Source organism: Sceloporus occidentalis, unplaced genomic scaffold (assembly GCF_023333645.1).
Source record: "Sceloporus occidentalis isolate IW3139 unplaced genomic scaffold, rSceOcc1.0.p SCAF_5, whole genome shotgun sequence".
NCBI classification, from domain to species: Eukaryota; Metazoa; Chordata; class Lepidosauria; order Squamata; family Phrynosomatidae; genus Sceloporus; species Sceloporus occidentalis.
Window position 1 is genome coordinate 115690742 of NW_028316985.1, and position 15339 is coordinate 115706080.

General features: G+C 41.1%; 1 protein-coding gene across 2 annotated transcripts in view; it reads left to right on the top strand.

Moving 5' to 3' along the window:
* The window catches only part of GUF1 (GTP binding elongation factor GUF1), a 33112-nt gene that overhangs the window by 14223 nt on the left and 3550 nt on the right, over positions 1 to 15339 (top strand). The window contains exons 7-15 of one of the 2 annotated variants that reach the window (XM_089526956.1): positions 1838 to 1921; positions 2974 to 3038; positions 4097 to 4300; positions 4940 to 5079; positions 5932 to 6055; positions 6178 to 6310; positions 7275 to 7418; positions 8989 to 9122; positions 13857 to 13958. In XM_089526956.1, the coding sequence (XP_089383082.1) occupies positions 1838 to 1921; positions 2974 to 3038; positions 4097 to 4300; positions 4940 to 5079; positions 5932 to 6055; positions 6178 to 6310; positions 7275 to 7418; positions 8989 to 9122; positions 13857 to 13958 (1130 nt within the window). The remainder of the gene's footprint in view (positions 1 to 1837; positions 1922 to 2973; positions 3039 to 4096; positions 4301 to 4939; positions 5080 to 5931; positions 6056 to 6177; positions 6311 to 7274; positions 7419 to 8988; positions 9123 to 13856; positions 13959 to 15339) is intronic. The other variant, XM_089526957.1, reaches the window with a different exon arrangement.

Genomic DNA, 15339 nt, shown 5'->3' on the forward strand with positions numbered 1-15339 from the left:
AAGCAGCCAGAGAAAAGAACAGAGAAAAATTGCTCCTGCCAGTGGCTGGCATTGGAACTGTAGTGGTGGCCCACTTTGAGAGTGGCCTGTGTGGTTGCCACAGTCCCCAGCTGTTTGCAGGGCAATCATGGGCAGAGCAGCCAAAGGCCGTCCCTTTGTGCCTGTCTGCTTCACCCCAGTGTCTACCTATTCTGCTTGTATTCATTGTATAACTAGTACTCAGTTTTAAAGCTCTTTATGATCTTATATTTTTTCAGTTTATGTTGATGTTTCATCTTGTTCTTTGGGCTCTGCTGACTTCAGGGCTTTCTGCAGTCATTTTTGGTGATTTACGAATAAACAATGATAGTGATAACTAAAGGCTTCTTATTTTCCATAGCTGCTGTAAATACATTGACTGTCCTTGGGGTGAAGCAGACAGGTGACAAGGAGCGGTCTTTGGCTGCTCCAGATGCAGCTGGGCTGCAATGACTGCATGGCTCACTTTCAAAGTGGGCTCCCACCACAGTCCCAAATGCATTGCCAGCAAGCAGGAGCGCTTTTTATCACTCCTTTTGCTGGCAGATTTGGGCTGCCTTAGGTGGCCTCAGAGTGGCTTCTGGCCACAACCCTGAAGCAGCTTTTGCCTGTCTGTTTCAGGCTAGAGACTCCTACAATATTATATGGAGTGAGAAATTCCATAGGGGCAAGCTGGTTTCAAGAAAATAAAAGGTACTAGGGACCACATTGCAAATGTCTGATGGATAAAACATTCCTGGAGCTATAGGAATTCAAAGTAGATGATGAAGAAATTGAAATAGTTAAAGACTTCCCTTCTTGGATCAATTCGTGACCAGAAGGGGGATTACAGTCAAAAAATCAGAAGAAGATTGGGAACGATGGCTATGAGAGAACTAGACAAGATTTTAAAACGCAATGATATCAAACTGAACACTAAGTCAGGATAGTCCAAGCCATTGTATTTTCCATCAATATGGCCCAGTACAGACTGGCGCTATGCCCCTGCCTGAGGCCGATTTTAGGGCTCAGGAGAATGAAGTGTCCACATACTCCTGAGCCCTACTGTGCGCCGCCGGTGTCATGGCTCGCTCCCATCCACACGGGGACCGCCATGATGACATGGCACAGTGCAGCGTCCAAACAGTGCCATGCTGTGCGTACTCATCGGTATGCGTGAGGATGGTAATGGCACCGCACCAGGAGTGGGTTGTTTTCAGGGCTCCCAGAGGCTGTGCTGGTTGGTTGCTCTGGCCTCTGTCGGAAGCAGAAAGGGGTAGCATCTTGCCGCACTTTTTTGCCCGTCTGTTGAGCCCCTATGTATGGATATGAGAGCTGGATAGTGAACAAATTTCATAGAAAGAAAATCAGCTCATTTGAATGTGGTGCTGAAGAAGAGTGCTAAGAATATTGTGAATAGCCAAAAAGACAGACAAATGGATTTAGGAAAGGTGGAGGGCAGTAGAAAGAGAGAAACACCACATATCAGATGGATAGATTCAATTAAGGAGACCACGGCCATGAGACTACAGGACCTAAGCAGGACAATAGAGTTTAGGGGGACTTGGAGGCATCTCATTCATGGGGTTGTCATGAGTCGAGGCAGACTTGAAGGAAGTTAAGAACAACAACAAAACATTCCAAAATGTGAAAAAAAATTAAATCCAAAACACTTCCTGTCCCAAGCATTTTGGATAAGCATTTTCCACATTGTTAAGGAATGTGGCCTTATTTTCACATTTTGGCCACAAGTAGAAATTATTTCTGAAAATTTTATAAATTACTTCTGCTTCATTGTGTGCATTGTCAAAGTTATCATAATAAAAACATTGCTTTGCAGATAGATCTAAAGAATGCAGATCCTGAGAGGGTTGAAAATCAAATTGAAACTGTATTTGATATTCCAAAAGGAAATTGTATTAGGGTAAGTAGCCTTTTGAGATTTATGCATGTAGGTTGGGTTGCTGCTGACAATCAGAAACTGCTTGACTTACCAACTGGCTGGTTTGTGGGTCTGTGGATAGGTAAGAAGGAGCTCCCTTTTATCTTCCTGCACTTCATGTTTGATTCTTAGGGTGGGCCCACAGAAATCTTCTATGTGTCAACAACTGCATTTAATGTAGCTTGTATCCTCCAGTTCAGGGTTTCCCAACCTTTTTGACTCATGGAGCCCTTTGCAGAATCAATTTCTATGGCGGAGCCCCTAAGAGGCCTACTTTTACAAGTTAATGGTGTTCAGGAGTAGTGTTACATTTTCCTGGAATGGCCACAGAGCACCTGGGAAGTGCATGCGGGGAGCCGTAAGGTCTTCTTGGAGCACAGGTTGGGAACCGCTGCAGTCTAGTTGATTTTCACTGCCAGACCATTCAACTAATAAATACGGAGAGATCTTTATAATTTGCTTCAATCTGTGGGCTTCAGTCAGTTGAATATAGTATATACTTAAAATACTGGGCAACCTAAAGTGTAGATGAGTTGCCTGGATCTCAGTTCCAGTGCATTTTTTTAAAAAAAAAACCTGTTCATATAGGAATGTTTTATCTGTTTTATTGTACTTCACCTTGGGAATCTTGGTGGTCAGAGAAGTGATAAATATTTTTCATAAATGAATAAACTGGACTGTCAGAGAGTGCTTGGAGAATGTGCATATTTCTTTCAATTGTCTCAGCATTTCCGGTTGATTATATAAAAAAGGAAATGTTTTATGTCAGCAGTTTTTCTACTGAAGATGGACTGTCTTTTCCTTTTGTGTTACTCATGTTTCTGAATAGTACTGTGGAGTAAGTTGTTGAATAGATATACTTGTTTACTTTTGGTAGTGAAGCCATTTTTTTCTCTAATATAGCTGGGCATCCTAAATGATTTATAAAATCGATGTGATATGTTATACATAAATGTGGTACTTGGCAGTTTGCTAGTTTATGAGCACTCAGTATTCTGTGGAAAAAAAGTCCAACTTTTAAAACTTGTTTTTAGATTTCTGCTAAACTGGGAACAAATGTTGAAAGAATACTTCAGGAAGTGATTGAAAGGATCCCTCCGTGAGTTTTCTTTTCTGGCATCTTTCATATTATTGAAAAACAATCTGGCTTGAAGTCTTGCCTAGCTTTCCAATTCAGTAAAGTTGTAAATTTTCATTTGAAGCCCTTTGACAATATCTGTAATTTAGTAACTTTTAATTTTAGTAGATTGGTTTGTAAACTTAGGTCTGAAGCAGACAAGCCAAAAGCACTAGGTTTGGGCCACATTGAGGGAATGGTGTTTAGATTATGTATGCCCCAAATGTGGCTGGAAGCTGATAACCCCACCATTAGTTGAGAGGAAATGATTTACATGTTGGTCTGTTGTTGAATGGCAAGACCTCAGGGTGGGAGTATGTGCAAGGAGGATTTGTGTCTATTTAATTAGTGATCTATTGTCTGTTGGGAAACCATCTGACCCTGGCTGATGTTCATTTGAATGTGCTGAGTCTTGATTTTGGTGTTTTTCAGTACTGGTAGCCAAACTTTCCTTACTTTAAGGTTTTTTTCTTTCCTGTTAAAGTTGTTTGTGTATTTCAGTAGCTTCCCTGTGCATCCTGACCTGATAGTTGTTGGCATGGTCCAGAATTTCAGTGTTTTCAAATAGCATGTTATGCTCACGTTAGTTTATGCCAGTCCTGAAAAAAATCAAAATCAAGACTCAGCACATGCAAATGAACATCACCCAGGAACAGGGGGTTTCCCAGCAGACAATGGATCAGCAATTAAATAGACACAAATCCTTCTCATATATCCTCTGACCCTGAGGCCTTGCCATTCACCAACAGACCAACACACAGATTAACATGTAAATCACTCCCTCTCAACCAAGGATCACACAGTATATATATATACCCCACGCACCTCCATGCCACTATTCTCTGAAGATGACAGCCACAGATGGAGGTGAAACATCAGGAATAAATTCTTCTAGAACACAGCCACATAGCCTGAAAAACCCACAAAAAACTTGATTAGTAATTTGAACACTTTAGAAAAAATAGATCTGGTACTGAAAAATTAATTTTTTGTATATTTTATAAAACTGACTTGATATTTTTCTTTCTGTCTTATAATAGGCCTCAGGTTAGCATGGAAAATCCATTGAAGGCTTTGGTGTTTGACTCCACCTTTGATCAGTACAGGGGTGTGATTGCTAACATAGCACTATTTGGAGGTCAAATTCAGAAAGGCCATAAAATAACATCAGCTTACACAAAAAAGATTTATGAAGTGAATGAAGTAGGAATTCTGACGCCCAATGAACAGCCAACACACAAGTTGTAAGTATTTGCAGCCTGTGGAGATATGTTGATTCCTTACTTCTGTGCAGCACCACTATATTAATCTTTACTATTTGTGATTTCCTTTTATATCCCAGCATGCAAATCAAATGTAGAACAGGGCCTCTTTCTTTCCTTTCCGTTCCCTTTTTGTTTTGTTTGTTTTTTGGCTAAACCAGCAAGTGTATTTGCCTAATGATGTGTCTTGGTCCTTTTCAGTTCCAGACATTAAACTGGAAGATTTCAGGAAATAGTAAAATCCTTTATTTCTGTTGATTTGTTCTGGCATTTTGTTGAGCAATTACAGTGTCATAAGCTAAAGCTTATGATCTTGTAATTATTTAGTGTTCATATTTATGACCATAGCACAGATGCGACAATTGTAAATGCCCCCTAAATTCACTTTCAAATCCAGACAACCACATTGAGAAATGTGGCGCTGGTGAGGAAGCTGTTGATGGATAATGTGTCCAGCCCTTTCCTACTAGTGAGCCATGATGTCATGGGCAGAAGCAGGATCCCCTGCATAATCCTGTTGTAACTCCTAGTCACTCTGTTGTTTACTATATCTGCAAGATGAAAGACATTTGAATTATTTAAATGTATTATATATTTAAACATGGTGGCAATTTCATTTAGATATGCTGGCCAAGTTGGCTATCTGATTGCTGGAATGAAAGAGGTTAAAGAAGCCCAAATAGGAGATACAATCTATTTACATAACCAACCAGTGGATCCATTTCCTGGGTTTAAATCAGCGAAACCAATGGTTTTTGCAGGTGAGGTGCACATATTCAAAAGTTGGGAAGCAGTTTAACATGTACCTGTTCAGTTCACTGCCTTTCTATTTATAATGCCACCATTTTGTGTGCATGGTGAATTTCTGTGGGTTACACAACAAGATGCTTCACTTTCTGAAGATTATTGCTTATTACGATAGCTGCTTAGTAGGCTGGTGATTTTTAAAAACTGACATGAGAATATTTTTTCTTTCATTCTTAGATAACCTGTTTTATTTTATCAGGTTCAATTTAAATATATAATTTATCTTGAAGATTCTGTAAAACATTTCTAGCTTCTTTATTTGGCTGGAAATCCTTGAGGGAAATACAGCTTGAATCTAGTTATTAATCCAAAATAGCTGAAGCACATTGAATCATTGGTAACTAGATAAATGAGGACTCGCATAGATTTTACTGATTTAGTGGGTCTACTCTTGTTGGCAATAACATTTGATTTAGGCCTATGCACCTATTACTTCTGTATATGAAATGAGGCTTTAAAATCTGGAATGGAATCATTTCCTTCTGTTCACGGAACTACTGTAAGAGAAATGCTCTCCTCCCACACATCCTCAAAATTTGATTCAGAGGATTAGGATAACTGGAGCAGATTTTTTTTTGGGGGGGGGGGGAGCTGCAACATGGAGAAAAATGAGAGGAAGTTCCATTGTGCAAACAGGCTTCTTGCTAAAAATCTGGTATATTATTTATGAGAAACAGTTGAAAAAGACATCAGTTACCTGCAAAGAAATATTTTTAAGTGGTTGTATACAATGTGCTGAATAAAATACATGAGGATATTGGTCACCTCCCCTTTTTTTTAAATCAAAGTTTTGTGTTCATTGACAGGAATGTACCCAGTGGACCAGTCAGAATATAACAACCTGAAAAGTGCTGTAGAAAAGCTAACGCTTAATGACTCTAGTGTTACTGTTCATCGCGACAGTAGCCTTGCCTTGGGTGCTGGGTGGAGGTGAGTCTTGCTACATTCAAACTAGTACTTTAGCCTTTAACTTTTGGGTTGGGGGTGGGGAGGGTCTGGATATTATAGCCTTCAGGATAAGTCAACATGGACAACTTCTCTTGTATTTACAGGTTAGGTTTCCTTGGCCTTTTGCATATGGAAGTTTTTAATCAGCGTTTGGAACAAGAATACAATGCATCTGTCATTTTAACATCGCCCACAGTTCCCTATAAAGCAGTTCTTTCTTCAGCAAAATTGATAAAGGTGATGAAGGACTTTTAAAGCTAAATAAATAAATGAAAGATATGTACCATGCAGCCTCATTGGATAAATTCTAATTCAAATTGTTAAACAATAAAATTTGCAAGTGTCAGTGGGCAATACTGACACTATTTGCTTTATGGAAGTCTTGTGTCTCTTGAAAGTTTGAAAATACCCAAAGGTGTGGTACTTTTCCCCAAACCATGGTTCCAGCCAGCATGCCATGCATTTCTTCAAGTTACTATAAGCTTGTAGGGTTTGCACCCACTTCCTTAATTTCTTACTTTTCTTTTCCAGCTGATTTAAAACACCATTGCTATGAGTTAGCACTGAGCATATCCAGTCCTCGTTGGATTGTTTTATTTGCAGATGTCCATGTCTGTGTGTATGATTTTTGCGGGAGCCCTCAGGTTTCTAAAAAGTATTTTAAAAGGCATACATATGGACATGTGCAAATAAAACAACACAATGAGGGCCGAGTATGGTGGTACTACCTCCTTGTTTGTGGTTCCATCTCTATCAGCACAAGTGTCTTGAGTTCAATGTTAGGGGGATGATATCAGAAGAAATACTTATCCAGTGTATGGTTCCATAGTGAAATTGCTTATTGCATCTCTGTGAATTGCTCCTCTGGCTTAACCTCCTTCCACGGCAGTTCTGACCCACCTTGTATTTGAGTATGAATGGAGCATTGCTTAGGATCACATACTAATTCAGAGATGCAGAAATTCTTGCCATTAGAGGTGTTTGACAGTTGCATCTCTGTGTAACCATTATTTTTACATTTCCCTCAAGTGTCCTAGAAACTAATACCTACTTAGACAATTCTTGTCCTATTGAGGTATAAGAGGCATATCTTCTTGATGGCAAGAATTATGATAAAATGTTTAGGAATTCACATTTCATCAGGATTTGGGCTCAGCATTCAAACAATGTTCCAATCTGGTTTTGTTTTCCTCTTTTGTAGGCACATGGGACAAAGGAGATCATCATCATAAATCCTGCTGAGTTTCCTGATAAATCAACAGTTCTGGAATATTTGGAGCCTACCGTTTTGGGCACTATCATAACACCTGATGAATATATTGGAAAAATAATAACTCTGTGCCAGGTAGGTTAATTGTTTTGAAAACACTGACAAATAAAATTAGGGGTTTGATGGTACCAAACTGTTCCAGTGATTTCCAGCTTTCCAGGAAACAATTTGTCTTCAGTCTGCTGAAGAACTTCTGTATATTATAGAGGTCTTTGGGACACATTTTAGAGCACAAAATTGGTTTACCTGAGTATCTGGAGTCTCATTATTACCTATGTAGACCAAGTGTATATCCTAACACAGGGCAAGGTAATCTGATGGATAGTGTGATACCTGGTGTGATATCTGGACAATCTCTATGCATCCTGGGAGGCAGCCTCTTTCTAAAGCCCCACTTCCTTTGGGAAGAAGACATGTGGAACAGGAAGGGATGTCTTGTGGTACCAAATGGATTCCCTCCCCCTTGGAAAGGCAAGCAGAGTGTTGAATGTGCATGTGGAATTACGTGTTATCTTTAGCTAGAGCCTGGAGCTAATACAGCAAGGTAGCTGGCCATTTAGGAATATGCTCAAATAGGCTCAGAGCTAATATAACAAGGTGCATTCAACAGTTCTCAAAACCGGTGATTGAGTGTGCCTAGTTTCCTTCCTGCTTCTTTATCCAGGAAGCTGATGATATTTGGGACTAGCCATGCCCCAAACATCTGTCCCTTAGGAAGCAACTGCTTCCTCCCATTTCAAATGATTCTTCACCCCTGCCTTAAAGCATACACAGGAATGCACATGAAGAAGGCCACAGTGGGCAAATCTTTGAAATCTGAAAGAAATCTATTCAACACAGTAGTTAGTGCACTAGTATCCTCCTGCTTAGATTAGTCCAGTGTGCCCTGGATGTGCTAGAAGATAATAAGGATGTTGCAGCAAATGCAGTATGTGGTAACTAGAGTAGTGACAAGAACACCTTACGGAAACTAGCAACACAGTCTCTGAAGAACCTGCACCTGGTTGCCCATATACTTCCAATCCGGATCCATTATGTTGGTGATAATATTTAAAGATTTAAATGGCTTGGGGCCTTGATACTCCTTATATACACCAGTACAGAACAGAATCTTTATTACCATCATAAAACAACACATATAAAAAGGGATTACAGAATAAAAGAAGGTAAAGAAGACACAGGTTAAAAACAGTATTTAAAATATCAGGGAAACCCTATGTATATAATGAAGAGAAAGAGAATGCATAAGTTTCTTCCAAAACACATACCTGCTCAGCTACTGAAATCAGATGGAGAATCCCTTTTCATTGTCCCACTATTGGGAGAAATATTTAATGTGGAAACCCAAGTAGGGCCCATTCTCCTATGATGTCTTGGTTGTGGAATTCCTTTCATTTGGATACCCAGTTGGTAACAATGCTGGCTTCATTTTGGCATCAAATTGGAACCTGGATTTTCATGAAAGGTTTTTGAGACCTGGGGATCATGTGAAGTCTGTGAGCATGAATGGCTAAGTCATCACTTAATTGTTAGAGTTAGTCTTAATAATCTCTTGCTTTAAAAATGCAGTCATATAATACAATGTAATATCTAGTAAAGGATTTTTATCAGCAGAAAATGCAATTGACTCTCTGTTACTTGTTAGACTCGAAGGGCTGTTCAGAAGGACTTGGTTTACATTGATGACCACAGAGTCATGATGAAATATCTCTTCCCTCTGAATGAAATTGTAGTAGATTTCTATGATGCTCTGAAATCCCTGTCTTCTGGATATGCCAGGTAATGTCATTTTAGTATCACTGCTGAACATTCTGTTTGCTGGATTTTCAGTCATAATTGGGAACCCAGTATTAAATTTCTATTGACTTTAAAGATTTTGGAAAAGTAATCTTACTCCTTACCTGTATAACCTGAAAATAGTTGGGGTCTTAATTTTGTTGTAGGAGACAGAATAAGAGGGTTAATGCCTCAGACTGTTATTTGAGTTTATACTGTATAAGTATTTACATACATACCTTACTTTAGTATAGCCTTTACAGTTGTAAAATAATGTTAATGTCTGACCTCCAATTAAAATTTCAAAACAATGTGCAGTTCTTTACTGGAACATCTGTGAACCTGTGTAAAATAAAACTAATCCCATGGTTAGGCAAAGAAGACACTGGATTAACCTTTATCTCGCAGACATTGGTGAGTCCATGCAGAAGCATAGATGCACTCTGTGTTAACAGGGCATGTGGTCAGAATTAAGTCTGATTTGTTTTCAGGATGAACTTGTCTAGAGACTTCAAAAATCACCCCAACTCCATGTAGCAGACTATCATCAACCTGTATGAAGGCTGAGGGGTCTCCCGGCTAAATGAACTGCTGATTAAGGAGTCATGAAATGGGAACAAAGGGCTTGGCAAGGATAGCCCTCTGGTATCTAATTTCGAGGAGAGAATTTTCTCCACAAAAGGGATCTGTCAAAGGAACACAAACCTAAATTTAAAATAGTATAGTGGGCCCTCGATATGGAGTTGGATTTAGGACTTTGCATGGCTACCAAATCCCTGGAAGCTCAAGGCACATAAAATATAATCGCATAGTAAAATGACTATATAAAATAGTACTATATTTTTTTTACTATATATATAAAATAGTAAAATCAGTTTGCTGTGTTGTATTTTTGTTTTGTTTGTTTTTTGGAATATATATATATATATATATATATATATAAAAGCTGTGGGCATATAGGTGGCTGGTGTAAGTCTCTATATGGAGCTGTATGGTATATTAAATCTGAGCATTTTTGCTAGCAGAAAACAAGGCATAGCCACTAGGAAGTCCGTTTTTCTAGCCCCAAAAGGTAGTAAACAATGGTGTTGTTTGGACCAGACCATGCCATGAAAACCCAATCAGGGATAAGACACTCACCCACACAGCAGCTAACCTTATAACCATAAAATCATAGAATCATGGAGTAGGATGAGACCACAAGGGCCATCAAGTCCAACCCCGTGCCATGCAGGAAATCACAATCAAAGCATGCCCAACAATATGCAAAGGAATCTTGTAGCACCCTGAGACCACTAAAGAAAAGAGATTAGCAGCATGAACCTTCATGGCCTGAGCCCAATTCATCATATGCATGATAGATCCTGTTACAATAGGCTTTCCAAGCCAGGCAGCAGTTGAATGGCAAGCCCATCAGCAGGCATTCTTACTTAAAATTTAACAATCTAGACAAGGTAAGAGGTAATTGTGATTTTTGTGGCAGACCCCTCAGGGCTCTGTAGGATGTCTGAATGGGATTTGAAGCAACCCCTTAGTAGAGAAACCTGATTATATTGTTTTAAAACACTGCCTGGAGAGGAGTCTGTCTGTTTGCTTTTGATAAGAATTTTTCTTAACCCCCTGTATTAGTGAGAACCATCTCATGGAAGAAACTGTGTTGTTGTTGTTGTTGTTGTTGTTGTTGTTGTTTTAGTTTCTTCCCTTTAACAGACATCTCTCCAAGAAAGAAGGGAAGGCAAGGGGAGCCACATCTTTTGAGGCTAGCTGACTGAGGTTCACTGTGTTTTATAACAGAAACATAATCCTTTTGCCACTAAAATGGAGTTTGGTTGGTCACCTTAATCCAATATATCTATCACCTCATATGAGATGTTTTTACCAAAGATCCTCAATGCATGTAAGCATTAGAGGTCTGCTGAGTGACCAGAGACCTTCTCCTTGCTTGAGTCACCCTGTTTATTAGCATTTAAATGAATCTGTATTGTTAAAGCTTATGCTCTTAATGAGAAGTGCTATGGCTGATAACAGTTTGCACAAAGGAGGTAGAACCATGTGCTCTGGACCTAATGGAGACAGTGATGGAGGCCCATGAGGAGGCAAGAAAAGTCATCATCTGGCTTTTATGGCTAGCCCCTCCCTTGGAGAATTAGTTTCCAGGCATCTTCTCTGGCCTGGAAAAAGGAGAGGGGGGTGAGCAGAAACAGCACAACTCAAACCTCATCAAACATTAATAAAATGAACACCAGAAAGGTTAACCAGTATCTCTTGTAAATCTGAGCCCACAGCCCTGTTGATGTGGGGGCTCTCCCCTCCTTTATTTGCCCCATCAAGGGAGGCTGCCTGGGCAGTGGCTTATTCGAAGCACTGAGGAAACTGCTCTTAAGTTAGCAGTGACTGAATACCATTGCTAATCATGGGTAGATAGCTGCATATGGCCTGTAGTGTAGCCCTGATACTCACAGGGCATTTTGTTTTATTTATGTTTAAAACAGCCCCAACTTCAAGCTGGGGTTTACAGCTTAGCCCTTTTAATTTCAGGCAGGCTTTATAGTAACCTGGCTGCATGATAGAAGCTAGCTTGGTCCTCAACTCCCTCCCACTTGCATAGGTAGCTGGGAAGGGCAGAGGGACTGCTGTGGGACATGGCTCTACATTTACCTGAGGTAAGTCTGTGTCCTGAGAAAGGATAATCTCTGATGGAGAGGAGAGGCCAAGCGCTCAAGCTTTTCTCTCAAGAGTGCCACGGTTTGGGGCAGCCAAACACAATTGGGGGTGAAGGGAACTCTCCACCCATGATATCCACAAATGGTTTACCCCTTTTTGTTGTTGTAATTTTTGGGGAGGGAACACAGGAGGATTTGTATCCATGTGGTCTCTCAAAGAATCCTTGGGTTGGAAGAGATCCCAAGGGCCATCCAGTCCAACCCCATTCTGCCATGCAGGAACTCTCAATCAAAGCATTCCCAATAGATGGCCCTCCAGCCTCTGTTTAGAAGTGGGTGGCAGAGGCCATGCTCTCTCTGGGGTGGACATGAAGCCATTTTGTGCTTTTTTGTGGGATGCTCTATGGCAGCCAAAAAAGACCATTTTAGAGTTGGAAGCTTCAGCTCCTGCTGGGCTAAGTCCAGCTTCCTTTACACCCATGTGTCTGTGCAACACAGAGGAGGAATCCTCTGCCTCCTTACACACCATCTCATTATAAGAATTCAAAAGGAAAGTGCAGGATCCCTGACAACACCACCATGTGTTTCCCAGTCTGCAAAAGGATCCCCCACACCTGTTAGGGTCCTGGGTGCCATTGGGGCCAGAGATGGGAAGGAAGGGGGAGACCAAGGGTTAATGCCCCCATCTGCCCTCCTGGCAGAGTCCCAAACCTTATGCTAGGCATAGTGCCTGCAATGGCCATGGCAGAGGCCTCATGGTAATGCCTGCCCTGAGCGAGGGCATTAGATCTGGCAAAGGTTCTTAGGTGGCTAGAGAGAGAGGGCCCCTGGTACTCAACGTTCTCCTGTGACTTCTGGCTGGCTTGCCTCTCTGACCTTGGCCATTTCAGGCTGGGCAGAGGTGATGCAGAGAAATCCTTTGCCATGGCTTTTGGCTGGCCTGTCCTCTGAACTCTGGCCCCAAATGGGCTGAGCAGGGAAGTTTCCATGACTTCTGGCCAGTTTCCTCACTGATCCCTGGCCTTAAACAGGCTGGGCAGAGGTGATGTGGAGAAACAGAGACATGGAGGGGATACCCCTCACCTTCTCTTCCCACGGCTCCCATGTGCTGCAATCCTGTTTGCAGAAATCTCCTGTGCTCCCACCATGAAAGGGGGCAGCTTTGGAGGAGAGGGAGAGTCACTGGCAAAGCCAAGACCTTTCTCCAATCCTGGGAGCCCTTGCCATTTTAAGTCTTCTTCATGCTTCCAAGGATGTAGTAAAGAAGCTGCAGAGCAACAGCAAACACATCCCAATGGGTCTCCCTCTGAAGCCAGCTCCCTCTGTTGAGCTGGCAGACCCTGAGCTAGGGAAGCCTGGGTTAAGGATGGCCCTTCACCCATGCTCTCAGGGCCCTCTGCCATAGCCACCACCAAGGAAGGGGGGAAAGGCAGGAGAGAGGAGAAGAAGGGAAGGCCAAGAAAACTCTCAAACCGCTTTCGTAGAAAGGAAAAACTTTGCTGGCTCGAAGAGAACATCCTGCTAGGAGCTTAGGCAGGAACAAGACTGAGGCTCAGGGGGGCTAGCTCCTCCCTATATAGGGGCCGGTCTTTTGTTTATTGTCCCTGCCTACAGGAGCAAATAGGAGGAGCTAAACCCAGATTACAGGAGGACAGGACCCTCTCTGCTGGGAAAATGTACAAATTACATGTCCAGGAGAATTCCACTGTATGTGCACACAGTAACAGAACATAACTGTCTTCAATAAGGAAGTTTTTAAGAATCTATTAGTACTAATAAGATTATGAAGAGATTTATCTAGCTGATTCTGGTTCTGACTGCTTGGATTTGTGTCTTAAAAATAGACAGTATAGTTAATATCAAGCTGTGCATGAAATGGGAGCAGTTCTCTATTAGGATAAGAATTTTTTTTCACCATGAATTTATTACTACCATTTGGAAATGGAACATTGTAATGAGGGACATAAAATCTGTGACCTTGTTTGAAAACAATATCTAAAATTTATATCACAATTATATTTTTAAAAAGGAAATAGGAAATCACTTAAAATTGTTTTTTCCCATCCTTTTTCAGTTTTGACTATGAAGATGCAGGATACCAGACCGCAGATCTTGTCAAAATGGATATTCTTTTAAATGGGAATCCTGTAGAAGAACTGGTAACTATTGTACATAAGTAAGTAGATTTTCAAAAGTCACTCTTGTTACTGAGAAAAATAAGTAGCCATTAGTTACTCTCAGAAAAACACTTGAATAATCCATGTGCTAAAGAATTGTAGGAATTCACAACCAGAGTTATGAAAGTGTAACCAGAGTTACAAATTTGTGACTGGTTCATATTCATGATATTTGTGTAGGCATACGTAGGGATTATAACATTCTCCCAATCCTGACTTACTGGATAGAAGCTGCTGCAAGTGATGGGGTTATCAATCCATCTGCCACTTTATTTATATCCCACTTTTCTCCCAGGCTGGGACAGGACATGGCAGACTGATGTTTCCATGCCCTTTCTGCCAGCAGTCTCTGGTGTGAGTAGGAATTGTGACAGAAATCCTACTTTTGACTGTTGCATTGGAGCTCTCTGATGGAAGGCGGGTGGAGTTGCCAGGAGAACAGACTGCTGTTGGTCACAGTGGTTCCTACCTGGTAAATCAGGATTGGAAGGGGATTGGACCAGAAGATGCTACTTTTTTACATATACGGGCGGCCCGTCTTATACACGGATTCAAGCATACACGGTTTGAAAATGTTCAAAAAAAGTATAAATTTCAAATATCAAACCTTGATTTTCCATTTTTTATAAGGGACACCATTTTGGTATGTCACTTTATTTAATGGGACTTGAGCATACACGGATTTTGTTATACACGGGGGATCTTGGAACCAAACCCCAGCATATAACATGGGTCCACTGTACATACTTAACTAAGGGGTGAAACGGATGGGCCAAATAAAGTGGTTTCCAGCCACTTTGAAGGCAGGGTGTTTAGATGATGCCTGCCTCCAAAGTGGGCGAAAACCACACTGAAGCCACACTCCAGGGCTAAAAACTGGAGCAAAAAGAAGCTGTGATAGTCCCACTCAAGGTGGAAAATGTGCACCTTTGATCCTGAATATAAATGTGCTGACCCTAATGCTGCATATAAATGCACCAGTGCAAGGGCACATTAAAAAAAGGATGGAGCTGGCATACCCAAACGGCTGGGCAGCAAATTCAGAAAAAGCAAAATTCAGAAAAGGCAAAAAAGTGAAAGGCTGGCACTTCCAATGGATATAAGTACAACATACACAAACTAGACTGTCTAAAAGGGGGCATGGGGTGAAGGGAGCATGTGAGGTGCATGATTGTCCTTGCCATTGTTTTACTGGGCACACTGATGCTCCATTGCTCTGTATGGGTGGAGGGTCGCAGGTGTGAGTGTACAACTGATCAAAGTTGCGACCATCCAATGGGGTGGCATTCAGACAGCAGGCAGTCACCGGTGGTGTGTAAAATAGAAATAGAAGTAAAAGTGTAAAGTAAATTGTACAGTAAAGTGTAAGTGGAAAAGGGA